Genomic DNA, 22,828 nt, shown 5'->3' with positions numbered 1-22,828 from the left:
CATCAGATCTTGGCGACAGGGGACTTGAATTCTAGAGGACAAGCTCTGCTCCTCTTAGGGGCAGCCTGGATGTATTCAGGGCAGGATTTGGTCACAGGAGGGCAGGAGTACTGAGGGACAGACCCAGTTTGTGCTGAAAGGTGACGGGCGTTGGTGATCATAGAAGATTAAGGTTGGAAGGGACCTCAGGAGGTCAGCTAGTCCAACCCCCTGCTCAAAGCAGGACCAACCCCTGTGAGGCGGGTGCCTACCCTGCAATCACAGGGGCAACTGCAGCCTGTGTGCCTGTACCTGAGCTAGCTTTGACTGGGGTAGCTCACTAAAAATAGCAGTGAAGCCACTGCAGCACAGGCTAACTGTACCAGTACAAACCCACCCGACCCTCTGCTGCCAGCCTGTTCCACTGCTTATAGTGCTGCAGCGTCACTGCTGTTTTTAGCAAGGTAGATCAGTGAGAGCTGACTCGGGTCTGCCTACACAGGCTGCAGTCTGCCTCCCGAATGCAGCGCTGACATTCCCGGGATTATTAATTTGCACTGTGATGGCACTTCAGAGTCTCCGCCATTGAGCTAGCAGCTGTATGCGCAAAACCTCTTCCTCTTCCTTTATGGAAGAGTCCCTGTCGAACTGAATAGGGTTAAAACCAATAGAGTTTTATAGAAATGACTCCAAAAACCCTATCCAAATTGAAATTCTCTCCAGGAGGGTGTTTTGACCCACAGAACAAATAGAATTCTGTCCTAGGATTATTTATAATTGATAGATTTTAAGAGCGGAAGGGACCACTCTGATCAACTAGGCTGACCTCGTGCATAACATAGGTCGTAGAACTTCACCCAGTGATTCTTGTATCTAGCCCATCAGTTTTGATTGAGTTTAGAGTATATCCTATAGAAAGACATCCAATCGCCATTTAAAATCTTCAAGTGATGGAGTGGATGTACCTGTTCTGAGGGTTAATTACCCTCAGTATTAAAATGTGCACCTTTATCTTCAGGTTGTTTCAATTAAACTAACTACTATGGTCTACAGTTCTCACTTTCTATTCAGATCTCTTCCATACAGGATTGTCTATTCAGTGCCATATAGGGCAAAGCTACATGATTCAGTGGCATATAGGAATCCTGTCAAGTCAAATCAAAAGATTTTAAACATCTAATCTCCTCACACATGTTACAATTACATCTTGGGTTATTAAACATGAAAGAACATTAATCAGCTACTTTACTTTTCAGTAATTTTTGGTTTCTTTTTGTTCCCTTGACCAATGACTGTAAACTGATCAATTCCACTACCGCCCTCCTCCCACCCTCAGCCAGTTTCTCGTCAGTTTCCTTTTAGAGATTCCATGCACTAGTCCAATGCTGCAGTGTTTGGAAAGCCTGCAGAGGAATGTTTATTTTTAAAAACATTGCTTTCAGTGGGATTTAAAAAGAAAGACTTGTAAAAACAAAAGTGCACAGTCATTTCAACAGCTTTCTTTCCAACACTTAAATTTGGGGCCTACTTGAGCTGACAGTTTCCTTTTTTAAAAATTGTGTTTGATTCTTGTTTCACAATTAGTGGCTTGAAAGTCTGTATTGTGTGTCATCCGGTGAATTCTTTACTCATTTTTTCGGATCTCATATACTCAACTAAAGGGTAGGAGGTGGCCCTAAAACCTAAAAACTCTACTGGAAACCCAGAGTAACTCATAATGAAATGCTTAGCGAGTTACACTCAAATCAGAAGACATTCCTAGAACCATCACAAGGCTGCCATAGAGACAGAAGCCCTCTTCTGGCTAGTTGATGTAATTGCATGTAGACATGAAAGATGCTGATGTGAACCTCTATGTTGCCAGTTGGCTAGTTGGTTGGTTGATTGGCTGGTCTGTCTGGGAAAAAGCTTTAGTCACATGTCACGGCCCTTCCACTGCAAACAAACACTTGAAATGTAGTTGGATTCATTCTGGGCTCCCTTTCTAAGAGACCGTTTGGGAGGCTGGATGAATCACATCTGTGAGGGCGAGGGAGGTGGGCTCATTGATTGCAGGCTAAAGGAAACAAATGGAAACCCTTCAAAAATAGAAAACGGGTGAAACTGCAACCCTCAGTTCGGAGCTTTGGGAATCCAAAGTAGCCCAATTAGCTGTTCTCCCTGGCAAATATAGCGGGCCTTGCCACTCAGAAGCGATCAGTGATCTTTAATAGTATATATATTATTTAGACAGTACTAGGCTCCTTCCAGGCACGTCTAAAGACGCAGTCCCTGCTGCACTGAGTGTAAGTCTGCAGGAGAAGGGAGTGAAGGCTGCCCCAGTCCATATCACAAACGCTCGTTGCCTTGTGCTTCGCTCGCCGCCTGACCAAGGCCGGATCTACGCTACGAGCTTCAGCCAGCGTAGCTTGTCAGCCAGGGATGTGATGAGGTGTCGTCTGGAGTGACGTAGCTGTGCCAGCAGACTCCCCTTCTGCAGATGAATTGGGTTCATGGTGGGTGGCTTTACAATCCAGGTCCCACTGGTCTAGCTGTGTCCTCACAAGAGGTGCTTTGCCAGTATAATGAGAGCCCTGTGTTTTTTGCAAATCCAAAATAAGTCTAAATAAAACTCCAAAGGATGCATAAAATAACATAAAATGAGATGCTCACCCCACAGTGGCATCTGATGCTGCTCTTGTCCCACAGGGATCAGGGCTGGGCCCATCTCCCCATTCTGGCTTTGTGACCTGGTGCACAGAGCCACGGCGCTGCTCACTCAGATGTGTCCTGAGAGAGGGTTGGCCAGGCTAAACCGGAGCAGTGCTGTGTTCCTATGCACCAGGTCTCAACCCCAGCATGGGGAACTGGGCCCAGGTCCATGGGACAGGAGCTGCTGCTGTGGGGTGAGTGCAGGGTGGGCTCACCTCCAGGGGCAGGATAAAATGAAGTAACACAAGTTCCCCCATCCCCCAGTGGAAAAATATAAAATCTAAAGAGACTGTCATGGGACTGTAAGTATAGTGTGCAGGTATTCCCATCCCAGTAAAGCACTCCGAGTACAGACATAGTCTAAGGGCTGGTCTATAGTATAGTGGGGATTGAACTAAGATACCCAACTTCAGCTACACTATTCGCGTAGCTGAAGTCGAAGTATCTGAGTTCGGTTTACCTGGCCGTCCTCACAGCGGCGAGTTGACTGCTGCGGCTCCCCCGTCGACGCTGCTTACTCCTCCTGCCGAGGTGGAGTACGGGCGTCGATTCGCGGATCAATTTATTGTGTCTAGAGGAGACGCGATAAATCGATCCCCCATAGATCAATTACTACCTGCAGATCCGGCGGGTAGTATATACCTACCCTTAGACTCTTCATATCCCTGAGTGACATGAAGAAGTCTGTAGTGTAGACTTGGCGTTAAGAGAGTCTTGGTGCTGGTTTTTTAGTTCACTGAGTGTTTTGCTTTGTTTTGGGTTTTTTGCCTTCCTCTGGCATCAGGAATTGGCGCCTGCTAGGGACAGGATACTGGCTGTGCCGGTCCAAAGCTCTGATCTGTCTTGGCAAATCCTCTGTTCCAAAATGGATTGGTCTCTAATCAGGCGCTTATCCCTTTGCAACAATCTCATACCTGGTCCTTGCTAGGAGAGCAAAGGGCTACCCTGCTTCAGTCATCTCCGTCAGACCAAAGACATATCTTTGCTCAGCACATATCATAACTTCATGGCCTTTGTCCCCTGAGCATGGTGAGATGACCTCAGTGCCATCTGTGGTGGCCCCAGACACATGTTCCTGGCTGGGGGATTGTTTTTTATCTGCTACTTTATCCAAATATCTCTGACCACATCTTTTGGTGGTACTCATGCTAGCTGTGCCTGTGACAGACAGTAACATCGCGTTGTGGTTTCCTAGGCCTGGAGGACATAACTTTATTTAGCTACCTAGTTCTCATAAATATATATCCTGTATGTGTCTGTCCGAGTGTCTCCCAAATTTTCAAAGGCACATGCACCCTCTTTAGAAGATTTGGGCCAAGATTCCCATGCCTATGGTGTGTTTGACAATTGAGTTGAGAAGACAAGCCCGAGTTACGCTTGTAGCTCTTTATCTCAAGTGAATGATCAGTTCACAGTAAACACCTTTGTAAAGGTGTGTGTGGACACTGCCCAAGTACTGGCTTTTTTTAAACCATGTTACACTAATTGCACTGAGCTAAGCTGATTAATTTTTTTTACCCATGGCACAAGTGATTCTGCCAGTCGCAGCAGTGAAATGCAGAATTGCAGGCTTGATTCCCTCCCACCTTGGACTTTGTGCATCCAAGCGCAGAGCGTGGAACAGGCCACCAATCACAATCCTCCACTCGCCGTGCCACACCCATTCCTGACAGGTGTAACCAAGGACACAAGCTGTGATGCAGGGGAGTTGCTCTGGATTTACATGGGGCTAACTCAGGCTATGTGGCTTGTATTATTCAGTCAGTTTCAGAGATTCAGTCTTGCTAATAAAGAACCTCCTTTCCTACTTGAAGTGCTCGCGTGTGAGGGGAACCACTGCAGGAACTGAATTCCTTCTGCACTGAATGTGTGGGGATTCCCAGCTGTAGGGATGACTGTTTAAGGATACATCTTGATAGCAAGCAGAGACCCATGGCAGTGAATCTCAAAGCCTGGGTCTACAGGCGTACTTGGGGCAGCTAGCCCCTCCCACCACTCGTGCCACCGTGGCTATCCTGCTATTTTTAGCACACTAGTGCAGCCAGAGCTAGCACGGGTATGTCTCCGGGAGCTGGAAATTACAAGCTCCAGTGCAGGCATGCCTTAAATTGAGCTTTAGGACTGGGCCAGTGCCTGCAAGTCATGGGGGGCATTTGTGCCCCATCCCCCGCCCCCAGCTACATCAGGCACAGAGGGCTGATCCAGTGGAATTTAGAGGGTAAGCTCTTTAGGGCAGGAACTGTTCTTTATTACATGTTTAGACGGTGTCCAGCCCAAAGGGGCCCTGTCTGGCTGTGGTTGCTAGGTACTACCGCAGTGTCAATGTGATATCAGAAGCGTTAATAAAGCCCTTACGTAAAGCTCTCCAGAAATCTGCCGACCAGCGAGTCACTAAAAGCAGCGCTTGGACTCAGGAAGGAATTATCGAGACCATAGTTTGCCTGCAACGGTAATCGACACCCCCAGAGCCTTGCCAACCTCTCTTGCTTTCCTAGAGATTTCTCCAGCAGGTGAAGTAGAGCCCTGGGCATGTTGGTCATTGTGACACAGAACGTTTCATCCTAGATGTTTATTTTGACTTGACCGGTGATAAGAGATTTTTTTTCTCCCTTGTAACATTGCGTACCAGCCTCACTAGCTCTCCTAAGCTAAGCAAGGTCAGAGCTGGCCAGGGCTTGCATGGGAGAGCACCATGGTAAAGCCGGGGGTGCTGCTTCAAATGCATTTCGCTCTGAGTCAGTACTGAACCCAGTGTCCCAGCGCAATGCCAGGGGCACTGTGCTGCTGGCAGGATCATTTGTCCTACAAGACGTTACTTGGGGTCATTAAAAATCCCAGGGTGCTTTTTGCAAGAGCAGGGTTGATAAAGGGTGGCCAAATTTCAACGGCAGCTTCAGTGGGTTAACATTCTTTCCTTCATGGCCTGTGCCGTTAAGTGTTGCTGTGTGCTGTTGACCTATTGTGTTCCACCCCACAAGTGGCTGCATTTCATAGACTGATAGACTTTAATTCCAGAAGGCTCCCTCATGATCCACTAGTCTAGCATTTCTCGACCTTTCTGATACCAGAGACTGGCTTGCTGCCTTCCTAAACTGTGTCAGGGAGATCTCAGGGACCGGCACCAGTCCACGGGCTGGCTGTTGAGAAACACTGATTTAGTCCATGGTGGGTGAAACGATTTTGGTATAAAGCACAATATACAGTTGGTAAAGTGTTGTAAAGAGGATGCTTTAGAAGAAATGGCCCTGTAATGTAGTGCGTCCTGGTATCATTAAATGATTCTCACCTTAGCAGAAGCCAGAAAACATGGTCATTCAGTGGGGTTCTTAGGTGAATTTTTTGGAAATGGTCCCTCTCAGCTCTGTTATGGCATGTGTCAAAGCACTGAGCTAGTTGGGGGTGACTGCTTGGACAGCTGAACTAAAGAGCTGAGACAGGGGGGACAGCGTGGGCAGCAGGTATCAGAGGCCAACAGCCAGCCTGCCAAAAGGGCGCCCGGGCTGTGGCCTCACCCGCGCTCCACCCCGAGGCCCTGCCCTCACTCCACCTCTTCCCATCCCTGCTCCGCCCGCATGGGGGCTCGGGAGGGGGCGAAGAGATGTGCCTGGCTAAGCAGGTGAGGGTCCTTGGGGAGAAGATGAAGACATGCAAGTGGTGGGCGGGGGGGCCTCGGGGGAAGAGGCATGAGAAGCAGGCGGGGGGGCCTTGTGGGAGGGGGCCAGGCAGGGACAGGCCTCGGGGTGGGTCCACAGTCCAGGCACACCCAGCCTCCCCAGATGGAGGAGAGGTGGCTCCCCCAGCGATATGATCACTGCCCTTGGGGCAGCCCAAAGCTCCTGTCTCCAAGATTGGGGTAGCGCAGGAGCTGCAGCTGTGGGAAGTCCGGGAAGTCAAAGGGAGAATGTCAAAAGGAGAGCTGGAAAGCAGGGGGCGGGCCGGGCATAGGGAAAGGCGAGCTCTCTGTTTCCAGGGCATCGCTCAAAGGAATGCCAAAGTGCCGAGCCTGCTTCTGCCCATCAAGGCCAGTAATCCATAGGTGGAGCTCTTCTGTCATCTTTCTCTGCTTACGTTGCTAATAAGCCCACAGAAATAGCTTCCAAGGGAAGAAAAGATGCCTCCCTTAGCATGCTTTGCCAAAAAGGCTTATAATGCCCTCTGCAAAGCTGGATGTTTGAGGGGCTTTTGCAGTCGGGGAGAGAAGCTTGTCAGAAGAATTTCTCTGAAATCCTGCTGAGGTTCTTCCCCAAGCCAATATTCTAATCACTCTGCTCCCAGGTGGCGACAGATATAGGAGCCAAACTGCTTTCTTCTGTTGTAGAAATGTCATCCATCTCCGGCTAGCTAGAAGTCAGGCTGCCCAAAATCTTCCCTGGAAAGATACGGGTGAAATACACTCCCCGAGGGACCTGATCCATCCCACCTGGCTCCTTGTGCCATCATTCACATCTGTGCAGGGGGTGGGGGTCAAACACTGGCAAATCAGGATAGTAGCATTGAAAACCCACTCTGTGCCCAGGCGTGGCTAACTCCACAAGGCATGGGACGGGAGAATCCAGCCCCTGGCTGAGCTGTGGCTTCCCCTTGCTCTGTGCTATTAGACATGCCCATGTCCTTTGTCCTGCTTAGACTCACTGGGGTTTTTCTCTATTGTAGGTCCTGTCTGGAAGCATGAGGCGAATCCCAGGTACTCTTTACCAGCGAGACCTGCCCAGTAACCAGGATAGATGTGGGAGCAGGGTACCCCTGCCTATTTAACCAAGCCTCATCCTAGCCACCTACCAACGAGAGACCATGCTCGTGAAGGAAGGATCTAATCGCACAGATGTAAGGGAAACGAGTGCCTTCTAGCCCTGCCCCTCGGTATCATGACAGGAGAGACCCAGCATGTTTATGCCGTCAGTGATACTGAGTCCAGCTCCAAAGATCAAGACAAAGACTTTGCCTTTGAACGTTTCAGTGGGAAAGGTGGGGGGGAGTTTAACGGCAGCTCCCTGGACACCTCGGAGCTGTGCTTGCACAACGGGACCGAGAGCGGGTCCCACTTCCCCAACGTCAAGGACAAAGAGCCCCACAGCCAACGGGAAGCTGTGATCAGGCCGCAGCAAGCAGGCAAGATCGACTTCAAGTCCCTCCACAACAAGCCCAAGTTTTCCAGCAATGGCTCGTGGGGCAGCGTCATGGGGAGCCCGCAGTCTCCCACAGGGAAGAGCCGAGTGAGGGATAAGAACCGGCGGTCTGGGAAAGCGGAGCGCAGTCACCACCAGCTCTACAGGCTAAGCATTAGCAACTCTCGGTCCAACCCCACCATTGGCATCGCCTACCCCCAGCAGAAGGTCACTCCACCCAAGAAGCCAGAAATCAGCCGAGGACCCAGCTTGGGAAGCTACCGATTCCATGTGCCCAGCATCCCCGAGAGGGAGGCAGAGCTCAAGCAAGAGGACTTGAGCTTCAACCAGTGCTTCCCGGAGGTCTCCTCCAGCCTCACCTCCGGCAACTATACCTCACACACACCAGCCGCTGCACGCCAGAATCAGAGCGGGAAAGGACAGCCGTCGGCTGGCCTCTCGCATAAAAACCCTGGCACTAACGGGCAGTTACACTATTTAGAGTTCCAGGCAAATGGGAATAAGTCTTGGCCTTCACCGGACAAAAACTTCCCGGGTGCTAGCTATGGTATCTCTGCTCAGAAACCATACCCCTTCCCCGAGAGTGGCAAAGCCAGCACGCACTGTCTGGGCTCCTTGCCATTTCAATACCCCTTCCAGCCGCTGCATGACGTAGCAAAGGATCCTTTCCATAATGACACTACCAGCCAAGATTATATGGATGTTTCGCTGGCAACTAACCAGGTGATTCATGGTGCTTTCGGCTTTCATTCTTCCTCCAGGGACTGGCAAGATGAGGCTCTGGGCAACGGCTCCTACGAAACCGTAGCCCCAGAGGGCAGGACATATGGCCTGTCTTCTCAACCAGCTCAGTTCCTACATTCCTCGGCCCCTGGGGTCCAGCAGCAGTCCCCTCTGCCTTGCTACAAAGGAAGGAATGAGCATTCTGGTGAGCTCAGTGGTGCTCTCTCTTCTTCTGGTGCTATCGACCAAACTCCAAGCACTTTCCAAGAAAACCAATCTGTTTTCCCACCTAGTTTACATGCAACTAGTATGCCAAAGCCAGTGAGTAAGGGGCAGCCTTCACTGAAAGACAATGGACCTAGTCAAAGGATACTGACCCAAGGTAGCTCTCTGCGAAGGAATATGCCACAGAACTCTCTACCCCAAGTGCACTTTCAGAACAAAGTTTATTGCGGTTCCCCGGTGAGCAGCGTAAGCCCAGGATCGGTGCCTTTTGAGAAAAGCATGCCCAGTGCACCTCAAGCCCACCCCCGGCTCTTGCAAACCTGGGATGGAGCAAATAAGGCGTTCTCGCCTGTGGACCAGACTTCAGCACCTTATTCAAACCCTGTTGGAAGTCAGTTCTCATTCGAGTGCCAGTCCAGCCCTGAGCAGAGGCAGCACGTGCAGAAAAACTCCAGGATGCCATGGCAGCAAATACATCTCACCTCTGCAGTGCCCAGCCAGGACAGGATAGAGCTATCCAGACAGCTCACCAGCCAGAAATTCCCGTTCCCCCTGGGCACCTCGCAATGGCCAGGGGGCAGCAGTCTGCAGAAAGGCACCCCCAGGTATCACAGCCAAAAGCTCCTGGCAGGAGAGGGTCTCTTGGTGCAAAGGAGGGACCCCACCCGGCAGAGCTGCGGCTCAACGAACGCTTTCTCCTTTGATGGTGGGAAGGACACTGGGTCTCCCACATGCGGCTCCAGGAGCAAACCCCTCTTCTTCAGCATGAACCAAACAGTGCCACCAGCCACCTCCAGGAGCTCTCCCAATCCGACATTGGCTCTGCCGCCATCGGCCTTGGTGGCAGCTTCACCATGTGAGTCTCCGCTCCCATCACCTGTCCCCAACCCCACCTGCAGCAGCACGTGTTCTTCTCTCTCGCCTATGTCCAGCAGCCCGGTCAACCACAACTTCGAAGACAGCCAGCTGTCTGCAGCACTTACCCCAGCACCCTTCTTTCACCATCCCTGCCACCCCGCGGACATCCTGAACTCCAGCTCACTCCACTACCACCCTCCAGACTCTATCAAGCCCTTCCACTTCCCCCTGGACACCCCAAAGGACGAGCACCTTCTTAAATGCCTCCCGGAGACCCAGTTCCATAAGCCAGATGTTGACATGGCCAAGAGCTGCCTGGATGCCTTCGAGGGGGAACCGCCTCCCCCGCCTTACTCCTCCCATCACCTGCTGGCGAATTCGCTGAGCAGCGCAAGCCTGGACCAGCTGGACGTGCTGCTGACCTGCAAGCAGTGTGACCAGAACTACAGCAACCTCTCCTCCTTCCTGGAGCACCGCCAGTTCTGCAGCTCGCATGTGGCTTTCCAGGGCGAAATGAGAGATGCTTCCAAGGGGGCTGAGGCCAGGAAGCAGCTCCCACTAGAGTCCACGAAACACTCTCAAGCCAGGCCAGGGCCATCGCTTTCTCCCGACACCCATTCACACCTGCTCGCGTTAAACAAGCCTGTCAATTTCCCGTTAGACGGGGAAGGCAGAGGGGAGGCAAAGGAGGACCCGCTGAAAGGCCACATATTTCATGGGCTAACCACAAATTCCTTGCCACTTACTGCTTCCGACTTAGAAATCGATGATGCCAAGCTGGATAGTCTGATCACGGAAGCGCTGAATGGGCTGGAGTATCAGTCCGATAACCCTGAGATTGACAGTAGCTTCATAGATGTGTTTGCTGATGAGGAACTCACGTCAGTGAAGGGCACGGGCAGCGGGATGCCGCACAAGGTGAAGGATGACCCAGCCTCGGAGAACAAACTGAAGCACGCGGGGAAGGACAAGAAGCCAGCGAGTCAGTCGAAAGCCATCTGTTATTATGAAGAGGATCATCCCAGCGGAGAGCAGGCTCAGAGCAGAACACCGGGGACGCAGCATGTTCCTAAGAGGAGACTGGCAGGCAAGTTCACAGACCGGGGGAACAAAAGGCTGGAGAAATCCAGTGTCAAGGAGCTGGCTCAGAGCAAGGCTGCAAATCGGGTGACGACTGATAAAGCACAGCCTGACAAGAATACCAAGCTGAAAACGGGGAGGAAGGGTGATGGTGGCTCTGTTACTCCAGTGACTATGACCCAACCTGACTCTGATAAAAACCAGCCCAGAAGCCTTAGTGAGGATGCTTATCTGAAGAGTGAAATCAGGCCAAGTGGTACCACCCCAGGGCCTGCCAATAAGAACCCCAAGCTGCTGCGGTTCCCGATGAAGGACGTGAAAAAGCGGAAGCCGAGGAGCGGCACATGGAGCAAGGAGCTCATTCATAAAATCGTGCAGCAGAAAAACAAGCTGCACAAGCTCCATGCGAAGAGCGATAAGAACACCCCGGTCTCCAGAGCCACTGAGAAGCTGCTGCCGGCAGCCCAGGACAGTAAATTCGGCGAGTACGAGTACATTTCGGATTCAGATGACGAAGGGGTGGTGTATGCCAAGCTGCACAGCAGAAAGAAGCTGGGGTCCGCATCGAATGGGCGGACCAAGCACAGCTTTAGCAAGAGGTGCTCAGGGAGAGGGGAGAGGACCAAAGAGAAAGAGCCAACCTGGACCTATAGCCAGAAGAGAGATGGTCAGGAGCACAGGCGGGCCCCAAGCAATGAAGCAATAAAGAAAGATGGCATTGCAGCCAGAATCCGAAGACGAAGCAGCCGATCGTCCACCGGCAGCAGTCATAGCACTAGCTTGTCCAGTGAAACTGGCGCTAGCCCCCCAAGCACTGAAAGGGCCGACTCTGACAACGAGAATGAAAGCGTCCAGAACAGAAGATACCCAGATAGTTCTGAGCACATCACACCACTTCCAAGGAACTCGCTGAGCCTTCTTGATAAAGAGACTCTAAAGATGAGCAATGAAACCAAAGTGGGCTTTTCCAGAGGGACAAGGAGGTTTGGCTCAGCCAAATATTTGCTGACTGCCTCCACGACACATCGCAGTGATAGGTCATGCATTTCTCCGGCAGGTTCTATGAACGAGGAAAACTCACCAGAAAGCAAAGAAAAACAACATCACAGCAGAGATGCCTTCAACAAGGGTCCCATCAGACTTTACTGTGAGGAGGACACAGAAGAGCAGAAAGGAGCCACTAGCCATGCAGGTGAGATAGCGAGACCTAAGCCAGGTGCTCAAGATTCCACTGATTTGACAATGACCAGTCAGAGGCGTCCATTTGCTGCTTATAATGAGGACACCCTCACTTACAATACAGAAGAGTTAATTCCTCCCTCTCACATTGGTATTGATGCCAGCCCTGGACAGGTGAGCGCTACCTATTCGCCTGCTGGAATCAAGTACTTAAAGGAACATGGACTTTGTGATGACCCTAAAGATTATGCTGCTCCAGTCGGCTGTTACAATGGGGATCCTGTTGGAGTGATGCTAGCCATCAAAGGACCCGATACCTATGTGAGCACTGACGACACACTTTATGACCACAAAGACCTGTCCAGTCGCTATGATCCTAACCTTTTCTCAAAGCCTCCAGCCGTGGGGGCCTCACACATTAACAATATGTACTTATGCCAAGATGACATTAGCACCAGTTCATTTGAGCAGAAGCACTCTGATTTCACCCCCTTTGCCTCAGAAAATCAGCAGACCAAAGTGTCTTCCCCTCTTGGCTTTGACTCCTCTTCAATATTCGGAGAACTTCCCGTAGCTGAGTTTGATACTCCATTATACGGCAGCGTCGCCACAAGTAAGGACAATTATGTCCCATTTGGATGCAATCCACCCAGCAAAACGATGCCATTTGAGCAGCAGTATCCTCCATTTCTTCAAGAGAAGGACTGGGGTCTAATGGAGGAAGTGTCTCCAATTTTGTCAGAAGACATTGGTCAGTTTCATACCCTTTCGGTGGAAAAGCCATTAGCTAAGAAATTCCCAGATGAGGGAGCCATAACGCACAATCAAATGTCTTTACCTTTGGCAGACAGGATTGTAGATTATAATGTAGCTTTTATGAACAATATATCAGATGATGAACTGGAGATCAAGCGATTAGTTACGGAACTGGAAAGTCAGCTGCAAACCAGCAAATTAAATAATGAGCCATCCGAAGTCCGTCAGACATCTGAGCAACACACCGGCACACAGCTGAGAAAAGCAACTGACCAATTTTCACCTATACACGTGGATCAAGAGACAGGGAATGAAAAGGATTTGTTCTTGACAGATGCCCTTGGGAATACAAACCTTCTTTCCACAAAAGTCTGTGTGGGGCAAAGTTTAGTGAATGAGAAGCCTACAGTTCCCAACATAGATGGCAACTATAAGAACCACCAGGATTCTTGGCTCTGCCCAGCAGAGTTTAGTTCTTTAGAATCAAGCATGTGTACACCAGCTGCTGAAGATTCAATCTCTGTAGATCATTTCTGTTCCAAAGAGGCCTGCGATAAGCTCCCGGAAGCTCTGAAGGATGCTGAAACTTCCAAGGAAAGTGACTCCAGAGAGATGGAGAATGAACCTTCCCAGGTTATCCCTGATTCATGCATGCCAGACAAATTAGAGGCTCCAATCTACACAAACCATATGATAAAAAGCCCTGCCATTGTTACTGATTCCTTGTTCCCTAAAACTCTAGAGGCAGCTGAACTAAATAAACATGATATTTTTCCGTCCCTGCCAGGTAAACACGGAGCTGACGGGTTTTCCGAGCCAGGGAAAATGGATAAAACCTTTGATGATCCTCCAGAGCTGGAATCTTTCAGCAGCCACATTCCAAATCTGAAATCTGAATTTGGGTTTCAGGAAGATCGGGTCCCCACCTTGGATCTCGCTTTGTCTTCTCATGCCAAAAATGACATGGACTCAGAAGAAAGCCCTCTAGACAAAGCCGAGTCACCCAAAGTGCTAAAAATCTCGCTGCACTTTGAAGGTGATGACAATGGATCTGTTTTATTGGAAGAGACTGAAGAAAGTAAGGATCCTGAAGTCTACCAAACCCCAGGGCCCTTTGACAAGGCTAGCAACCAGAAGGCATTATTATTCGATATACTGAGTGTGTCCAAAGAGACTGATTGTGGTTCAGAAAAGGTGCTAGCCTCCCAAGAAACTACCGCAAACCCATTACAGCAGCTCCAACTGTTTGTTGCCCGGACAGTCAAGAATAATGAAGAAGAGCTGATGATGCCATGCTTCCCAGTACTGCTCTCTGCCAATCACCAACCTTCAAATGCCAATATCCAGTCTGAGCAGGAAGAGGAAGGCCTGGGCAGCTTGGAAGGCGAGAATTCAGTATGTCATCATGCATGTATAGAGGGGAGCAAGCCCATGGAAGGAGAAGCAGAGAGCATGGCTACTACATCAGAAGAAACTGGAGTTTTTGCAGAGGCAGGTGAACAGCTGGAGTCGTTCAACGAAACAGACACCTACACTGCAGAGCAATCCACATTTGCGAACCACAAGCTGCACAATAATGTAACAGAGCTGCAGCACTTAGCAGATGAATGTTCAGAGCCCAGTGACATTAATATCTGTGCAGATGGCGTATCACAAGAGCATAATAACCTCTCAGCATGCAGCAGCGCAACGGTAACCCCATTGCTAGGGCAGGTAAGGAAAGCTGATCAGATTGTGGAGGAGCAAGAGCAAGATAAAAACAAAGCAACCTTGGCATTTAAAAACCACAGACAATCCTATTTAAACCATAGTTTGTTTGAGAAAGAAACATTAAGCAATGCACTGACAGAGACACTAAAAGTAAGCGCTGCTGAAGGTAATGCTTGGTCTGAGGGAGCTAGTCATCAAATGCAGTTGTCATGCACCATAAAAACCAAATGCATAGGGTCAACCAATAACCAGGTGGGACATGAGACACAGCTTCCTTGCAGTGCATGTTTGGGTCCTGCTAGCTCTTTGAATCCTTCTGAAGATCTTCACCAGGAATATAATTTGTTGCATGAAACTAACATCTGTTCAGTAAATGCTCAGCTTCCTGAAGATGGCAATGGAGAGAAAAAGCAGGTCCTTGACGCTTGTCACTCCAAAGAGGACTCTCTGGCCAGTTTGCCTTTGCAAACTAGCTTTTCTCACCACAGATATTTGCAGAACAGTAATAATGAAAATGTAGAGTTCTCGGACTTCAGTGTGCAGCTCTCGGGAGAGGATAGATACACTGCCCCTGTGCTTAACACAGAGACTCAGTCAAGTTCATTTATTGTGAAAAGGTTCAACTCTGACTCAGAGAAAAATCTAGTTTGCTGTTCTACCCAAAATCCTTTAGAGCAAGGAAAATGGAAAGACACACGTGTCTTTCAACCCACTCTTCAGCAATGCAACACCACTGCTCCCGCACCTTTGGATGCTATTGGAAACATTCGTCATTGTCCTGCCAAAGACATTCTAACTAATTTTGAGCAGTCTGAAAAAGAAGGACCGGCAGAACCTCATGTTCCACAATGCCCCGGTGAGCTGGCAGTTTCTGGTTTGGAGCTGGAAAGCCCCCAGAAATTGCAAATGAACGACTGTATTCTTCCCTGCATGCCACCTTTGGAGCAAAATGACATTGGTGATGGGCTGCTGGAAAGCACTTGTGCTGAGCTGTTATGCCCTCTTTATAAAGGAAGCAAGACATGCACCGTCACAGAGACGATTATTAATTCTCAGTCAATGCCTCTGCAGGGCATCCATGCTTGTCAGCCCACACCAGAAACCAAAGATTACTCAATGCAGCCCACTAATCTTTCGCCAGTTGGAGAAAGAGACGGAGAGGTAAACTTAAATCAAGAAAAGGAGCTTAAAAAGTGCCATTATAATGGAAATAAACATCAAAATGAGCCAGAGGCCTCATGCAATAGCTTTGTCATGCAACAGATCCCAACTATTGTAAGTACTGCCTGTAAAAGGACAGCAGATTCTGGCCCTGTTGATCAAGAGGTCCACCGGTTTACAGAGGTGCCAGAGATGATACCTAGTGACCCCTCCAAAAATGTGGATAATAGAGAAAATAATTCAAAAGGAGATGACTTGGAAAGCCATGGGGCAGAGAGTACTGGAGGAGACAGCAGTTGTATGTTATATAACATGGAGCAAGAAGAGGAGAGTGGCATGTTTAAAAATATGCCAAATGCATCCAGAAACGGGCATCTGAAAGAAAAGAAACAAAATGGCCTCCAAGTCACTTGTGATATTTGTTCTGCATCTTTTAGATCCAAACCAGGATTGACCAGGCACAAAGCTGTAAAGCATCGGACAAAAAATGATGGCACATTGATGCCGAGCAAAACTTCAAAGTTCAGTTTGAATTTGCTGGAGAAAACATCTAAAATGTCCAAGAAAGTCTCTAGGAAAAGCATAAAGGCCACTGCCAAGGAGAGAATGAATAGCACACAAATGCCAACCAGCGCTATTGGACACGTCTCCAAGAAAACATGTGCAGGTCAAGAGAAGGAGCCCAATCCACAAATGCAAGAAGTAGTTAGTAGAGTGCTCAGTGACCTCAGTGTCATATCGCTTGAAGTGTGCCATGAACGTCATCACACAGATATTCTGCGTAAAGAAACAAAGACAAAATGTCAGAGCTCAGAGACAGGGGAATTGGATGAATCAGTGACAGAAAAGCCTGGGCTTAAAAAGCAACCAAATAAACGGGGAAAAGGCAGAAGAAGCCAAAGCAAAGATCCTGGAGGGATAAATAGAAATTTAGAGAAGAAACAGAGTAGAAAAGCAAGAAGGGAAGTAAATATGTTTCCCAATGAAAGTGAAGTCAATGGATTGTCCAACCTGGAGAAGAATGCTGCTGATGGTCCTTCCAATGTTCTTTCCAGTAGAATCAACTCTAGTCTGTCAAATGTGATTGAAGATTTGGCTGAGCCAGGCAGTTGCATCTCAGCAGAGGAACAAGACAGGTCATGCTCACCCCAGCAGTCTCACACAGCAAAACGGTCACCTTGCATAGTTAAGCATGCAGATGAAGTGGGTGATTTGGTCGTCTCTTCCATGGAGACAGACAAGCAGGAGTCACTAAAGGTCCCCGTGAGCTGTCAAAAGCAGATGGAAGATCCAAGTCAAGGAGAAAAGGCACCGGCCAAAGAGAAATGGGCAAGTGGGTTTATGAAGCAAGTGGAGAAGGGGTTGAGCAAGGTATGCAAAGAACAGCATGATGGTGGTGTTGGCACAAATGTGAAGGAACATGAGAATTCCTTGGGAGAGAGCAATCATGGGAATCATAGTAGTGCCTTCAGGCATCCCTTGAGTCCTGCCAGACCAGATCTGTCTTTAGAAACCTGTGAATCTGAAACAGCCAACAGGGATCCCACTAAAGGCATGTTGGAAAATGCTTCTGATGACAGCCCTTTTTCGGCAGAGTCAAAGCCCTGGGGAAAGGGAGAGTTATTACAGAGAAAGGAGTCCTGCACTGGTGATGCAACTGAGCCAGACCTGCAGGGTTTATTTGATGATGACGTCACATTCGCACAGCTGTTTCCAAGGGACAACCAGTTCACCCGGAGGAAGTGCACGCGCGTGTATGGGAAACGAACCAAGAAACCCAAACCTGTCACTGATACAAATGTCAGGCCAGTGGGTGCCATAGACTTCTTTCCCATCCGGCTGGCTTCAGATCTCAGTGAAACCAGCTCTTTCTGTGTCACCAGGGATGATCCTTGTGAATATGAAACCATCTCCATTGACGATGCCTTGATGCTAAACATGTGTCACAGCAGTAAGCCAAAGGGGTGTGATGCCAGCTCCAACGCTTCCACAAATATTGCACTGCAGCCAGATTATGAGAAAAACAGCCAAAGGAAGGAGGTCATTGACCTGGAGGATGATAACATGTTAACCTTCCTCTGCCAAAACAACCAGATGGAAAACATTCCGAACATGAACATTTGGGGAAGTCTTGAAAAGGAGGCAGAAAATCTTCCTGCTGATGACGTACTGTTCAAGTCCCCTACGGAGCTTGAAAATGAACATTCAATAGCAGAAACTAGCCCAGAACCCCCGGAGCTGGAAGAGGAACACTTCAACAGCAAGATAAATGAGGACCAAGGCTCACCTGAGTTTCATACAATTGACATTGAGATGTTGAGTGCAAAGTTCAAGATGCAGGACATGTGCTTTTTCAGCCCTTGCAAAGATAATCCTGGCCATTTGGATGAAAGCATGGTGTGTTTCAAGCAGAAGCCAAGCCAGCATAGCAAACACAGCAAAAATAAACTAGAAGATGGAAAGCCAGGCAAAAATCGCAATGATATGAACATCAAGACTAAGGATAAACAATACAAATGCAAAGTATGTTTCCAGTGGTTTCTCACCTTAGGGGAACTGGACTTTCACAAACTCACCCATAACCCTTCCCCTCCACCTACCTGCTATATGTGTGTCCAGCGCAAATTCAGCTCAAGGGAGCAATTGAGGGACCATTTAAAAGAGAAGCATGCAAAAAACAAAGCTGGCCTGTGGGCCTGTGGAATGTGCCTGAAGGAGATTTCCGATGTCTGGATGTATAACGAGCATCTCAGAGAGCACGCCACGCAGTTTGCTCGGAAAGGTCAGGCTCAGAAATCAGCGATGGGTCTGCCCACTTGCTTCAGCGAGGACAATGCTGCGGTCACCCACTTCCTGAACACCATCATGTATCGGAAACCAAGCAAGTCATCCAAGCTGGTGGATTCCACCAGCAAACACCTTGCCAGCAAAGAGAACAAGAGCCTAAAAGAGCCACCCCCCGACCAAGAGGCAAAGGTAACTAAAGACACCTTGGAAAGCAGTGTCAGAATTAAATTAACTTCCTCCACCTCCAGCTCTTCCAAAGGGCCTGCCAGTCCATCTCCAGGCAATATGCCAAAAGGTGAAAGCACTCAGAAAGCTGTCCCCATGCATCCGGATTGCAAGGATCCTTCCAGAGATTGCCATCACTGTGGAAAACAATTTCCCAAGCCCTTCAAGCTCCAGCGCCACTTAGTGGTGCACAGCTTGCAGAAGATTTACTTGTGTCACAAGTGCCCGATGTTCTATCTGGAAACAAAAGAGCTTCGAAGTCACCTCAGTCAAGATCATGGGATAGCAGAGGAGCCGGAGATCAAGCACACCACGCTGTATGCATGTGAGCTCTGCGCGGATGTCATGCATGTCATCAAAAAGTCATTTATATGCAGCATGTGCAACTACACCTTCTCTAAGAAAGAACAGTACGACAGGCACATGGAGAAACACCTGGCGGGAAGCAACAAGACTTTCAAATTCAGAGGGGTCATGAGGCCTGGCATCTCGTCCAAGGATGGCAATGAGAAAATCAAAGAGGAAAACTATCCAAGGATGGACATGCCACCACGCAAGAAAAGGAAGCTCACACACCATGGCAGCTTGGATCCACACAACTCACCTGTGCACTTTGACCATAGTAATGAACTGCAGCTAGCTGATGTGCCTTTACCACCTCCCAGTGAGTCCTGCCCTGAAACAAGTGATGACCCTGGAGCAACTTTGCCCCAAACCTCTGTGAAAACAGAAGACCTTGTGGGTGACTTCTCAGACCTCCTGGATGAAATGGAAAAATCTCAGTTCGATACCCTCCCACCGCCCCCATGCCTGTCTCCTCTGCCCCAGGCTGTCGTGAGTGATCCAGAGCTCAGTTACACCACAATGCTTTCCATTGAAGAACTAGACAAAGGAGCCTTTGATGGGAAGCCTCTTCCTTTCCTGGACTCTTCTGAATTTCGAATGGACCTTGCTAATTTAGCTCATAACCAGGCAATGGACGGAAAGCTATCTCCACCTCATCTCACTGAGAAACATGGGCATGCAGATGGCCAAGCAAAACCAACCACGGGCAATCAAAGAGAACATGTGGTGCGGATATTGGACAATCCCAGTTCACGAGAAGAGCCTGTCGAAGAGATCCCTTTCCTCAAACTAGCTAAGAAAATCCCAGAAATTTCTGCACCAAAAGTAGAAGCTCCACTGGCCAAGGACGCTCATAAAACATTGTGGAGCAGCCCGAATATAGATGGTGCTCCTAGGGAAATTGCATCCAAGGCCAATTATTCAGAGTCTGCCTACCCCTCTCTGCCTCTGAAGGACAAGACAGCATCACCTGTTTTAAACAGGGCTGCCAAAGATTCAGCCCCTCAGAAGAAAACTACAGGCAGTCAAGTGAGTGGCGAAGCTCCCTCCGCTGCAACTGATAATCTGGGCAGCACAGAGGAGATCCAGAAATCCTGCTCACTAAAAGAAAAGGCCATGCCTGAGACAGGTGTCTGTGCCAAAGACGGCAATGCCAATGCCAGTGTCAGAGAAATAGGATGCAATCAAAACAGGTTCTCAAGTCAACTCAAAGATGAGGGAGTGGCCAATGCTGTGAAACACAGCCACTCGGATCCAGGTAAATCCTTGGACAAGCCGGCTCTGAATGGGCCTGGCAAGCTGCACCCGAAGAAGCGAAAAGAGCACAAATCTTCGGGTCACAGAGGCAGCTCAGCGTCTAGGGAGAACATTGAGGGAGATGGGAAGAAGAAGAAAGCCCGAACACCGGGTCCTGGGAGGAGTGACGGGGCTGGAGAGCTCAAAAGAGCCGAATGGACTAATGAGGCTTCTGCCCTTTCCCCCGGGAAGAGGGAAATGCACTGCAACAAGCTGATCCCCAAGCCCAAAATGTCAGGAGTTGGCAACCAGCTGAAAAAGATGGCGCTGGACACCTACAATCAGAAGAAGGTGACTAACCGTCATTCCAATGGAGACCTGAAGCGTAAGAAGGACATCCTGGGGAAAACCTTTCACCATCTCCTAGCCAAAGGGCCCACCACATCCTTCCACAGCTCTTTAAACAGACACAGAGCTGTCCAAGGTGCTAAACCTGCTGACTCTCACAATTACAGGACAGCCGAATCCCAGAACAATCTCCTAAGCCAACTGTTTGGACAGAAATTAACGAGCTTTAAAATTCCTTTAAGAAGAGATACTTCAGAGTAATTTATGAAAGTGACTTATGGTGATCCTCAGCTGCTTTCATGGGGTTTGCAAGGGAAAAATTATCAAAGCATTAAATTCATTTGTGTAGCATGATTTTTCTGTCTAGTTTAAATGAACTTGCACTGCAGCCTCTGTGAAATAGTTTGCTTTGTGTCTACTAATCTACTTTAATTCACCTGATTTATCATGCAAATGCTAGAACTTTGATGTTGCTGATGATTTTCATGAACTGAAATTGTAATCGCTTTGGGCAGACTGAATCGTCAAGAGCAATTGCTTTATTGCAGAAGTGCTGAGGTTATAAGGATACTTGCAAATCTCAGACCCTTTTGAGACTGCTTCTGTGTTATCTTTGTACAAAGTACTTGAAGAGATGAACTTCATTCCATAGACGTCTTATTCAGAAGGTGCAGTACACTGTAGAAAGCAATTTTTTTTAAAGATTTTGCACAAATAATCCTGTACAATTCATTAAATTGGGAACTGGCCTATGACATGATAAATTAAAAAAAAATTAAATTAAGAATCAAGTGCCACATATTTTGACAGCCATTCCTAAGAATTTTTTTCTACATTGCCAAGAAAATAATGAACTAGCTTGCTTGCTGCGTGGGCCTATTACAGTGTTTCAAACATTGATGCCCTTATTTGACCACTGTAGATGATGTAAATGCATGAAAAATGAGAATAACGCTAGCGAACTGCACCTTGACATTTGTGACAAACTTTTTTTGTTTCACGGATAAAACTGTGCCAACTTACCAGACCAGAATAGTACTGTCCAAGTGACCATAACGGTATAACTTCTAAACTATCTTACTGTATTGACTTAGTAGCTATATAGGTATCAGCTTTTTACTATGCAGTTACTGGTGCTATTTTTATTCTGTAATGTGAATACAGACTTCCTTGATTTAAAAATAAAAGGGAACAGATAGGAAGTAGCAGTGACCTGTAAAAGAAATCAAAGCAGGAAAACAAAGCGTTTTATAACATCTTGTATGCTGGTACTCCATAGTGTTAAAGAGGTTATGTCATGTTATCGAGCAGGTATACAACTGAACTTTGAACCAGAAAGAAATCTCAGGTGCAAATGAGGACATGGAAGATACTTAAATACTTTTGAAATACTCCCAAGTCAAGGAGGTGAAGTAATGCACTGATGTGATATGAACAAATAGAGTACTTTGCGTCTGTCCTGCAAACAAAAAAATTTTTTTTAGTTTTAAAAGGAAAAAAAGAGGCTTTATCCTGTTAATATGTATCTTTACTGTCCTTTGTATTGTATAAAAAACTATTGTCGGTAATTTACCTTGGGTGCAATGTGTTATGTCAAAAGTTTTTATTTTGATATTTTGTCAGAGAGGAAAAAGAGAGCAAGAAATGCCTTTTTATTATGTCGTATGTGTGCTATTAAAGTGCCTCTTTAATATTGTTAAATAAAGTATGAGATGAAAATATGGGGTGGTACTGTAAAATCATACCTAATTAATCTTTTCAAATATATTCCAATATTTTCACAGAAACCCCCTGACTCCAGGGAATTTGTCAGATGTTTTTCTTTCTTCTTCTTTCCTGCACTGCATACACACACACACTCCCCAATTTTGCTGGGAGTTTGCAGCCAGAGACTGTTTATTACTCTGTGTGTGTGTGTGCGCGCGCGCGCGCATGTGCAGGTACACACACACTAGGATCTGGTGTGGTCTTATAACCACTAAAATAATAGCTTGCTAGGTTAGATGACTTCTATCCACCTAAGGTGGCCCCATTATCACAGTATCTGTCCTCACAGCACCCCTTTGTGGTAAGGTAGTGCCAATATCCCCCTTTAAAAAATGGTGAAACTAAGGCCTAGAGAGATGAGTGACTTGTCCAAGACCACAAGGCATTGTAGGTTGGAGCACGGAATTGAACCTGCATCTCTCAGGCTCCAAGCCCCTAACTACTAGGCCATCGTTCCTCTTGTTGCTGGATGGGAGTTTTTAAATAACACTTATCTCACTTATTGTGCTTGTCATCCAGACCTCTCAAAGCACTTTACCCAGAAATGATAAGTGTTAGTTCTCCTCCTGCTGCATATAGGGAAACAAAAGGGTCAAGACTTATCCAAGGTCATATCCTGTAGGTCAGTGCCA

General features: G+C 48.0%; 1 protein-coding gene across 1 annotated transcript; it reads left to right on the top strand.

The window, feature by feature from the left end:
- Positions 1-7,535: 7,535 nt before the first annotated feature.
- Positions 7,536-22,149, top strand: ZNF469 (zinc finger protein 469). The gene has a single exon (XM_050922583.1). The coding sequence runs from the start codon at positions 7,536-7,538 to the stop codon at positions 20,688-20,690; it is 13,155 nt and encodes a 4,384-aa protein (XP_050778540.1). The 3' UTR covers positions 20,691-22,149.
- The last annotated feature ends 679 nt before the right edge of the window (positions 22,150-22,828 follow it).

The sequence above is a fragment of the Gopherus flavomarginatus genome, chromosome 14 (genome assembly GCF_025201925.1).
Source record: "Gopherus flavomarginatus isolate rGopFla2 chromosome 14, rGopFla2.mat.asm, whole genome shotgun sequence".
Taxonomy (NCBI): Eukaryota; Metazoa; Chordata; order Testudines; family Testudinidae; genus Gopherus; species Gopherus flavomarginatus.
This window is presented reverse-complemented; position numbering and strand designations above follow the sequence as displayed.

Excerpts from the sequence above, each read along its gene's own strand:
- ZNF469 (XM_050922583.1), top strand. The coding sequence starts at position 7,536 with ATGACAGGAGAGACCCAGCATGTTTATGCCGTCAGTGATACTGAGTCC.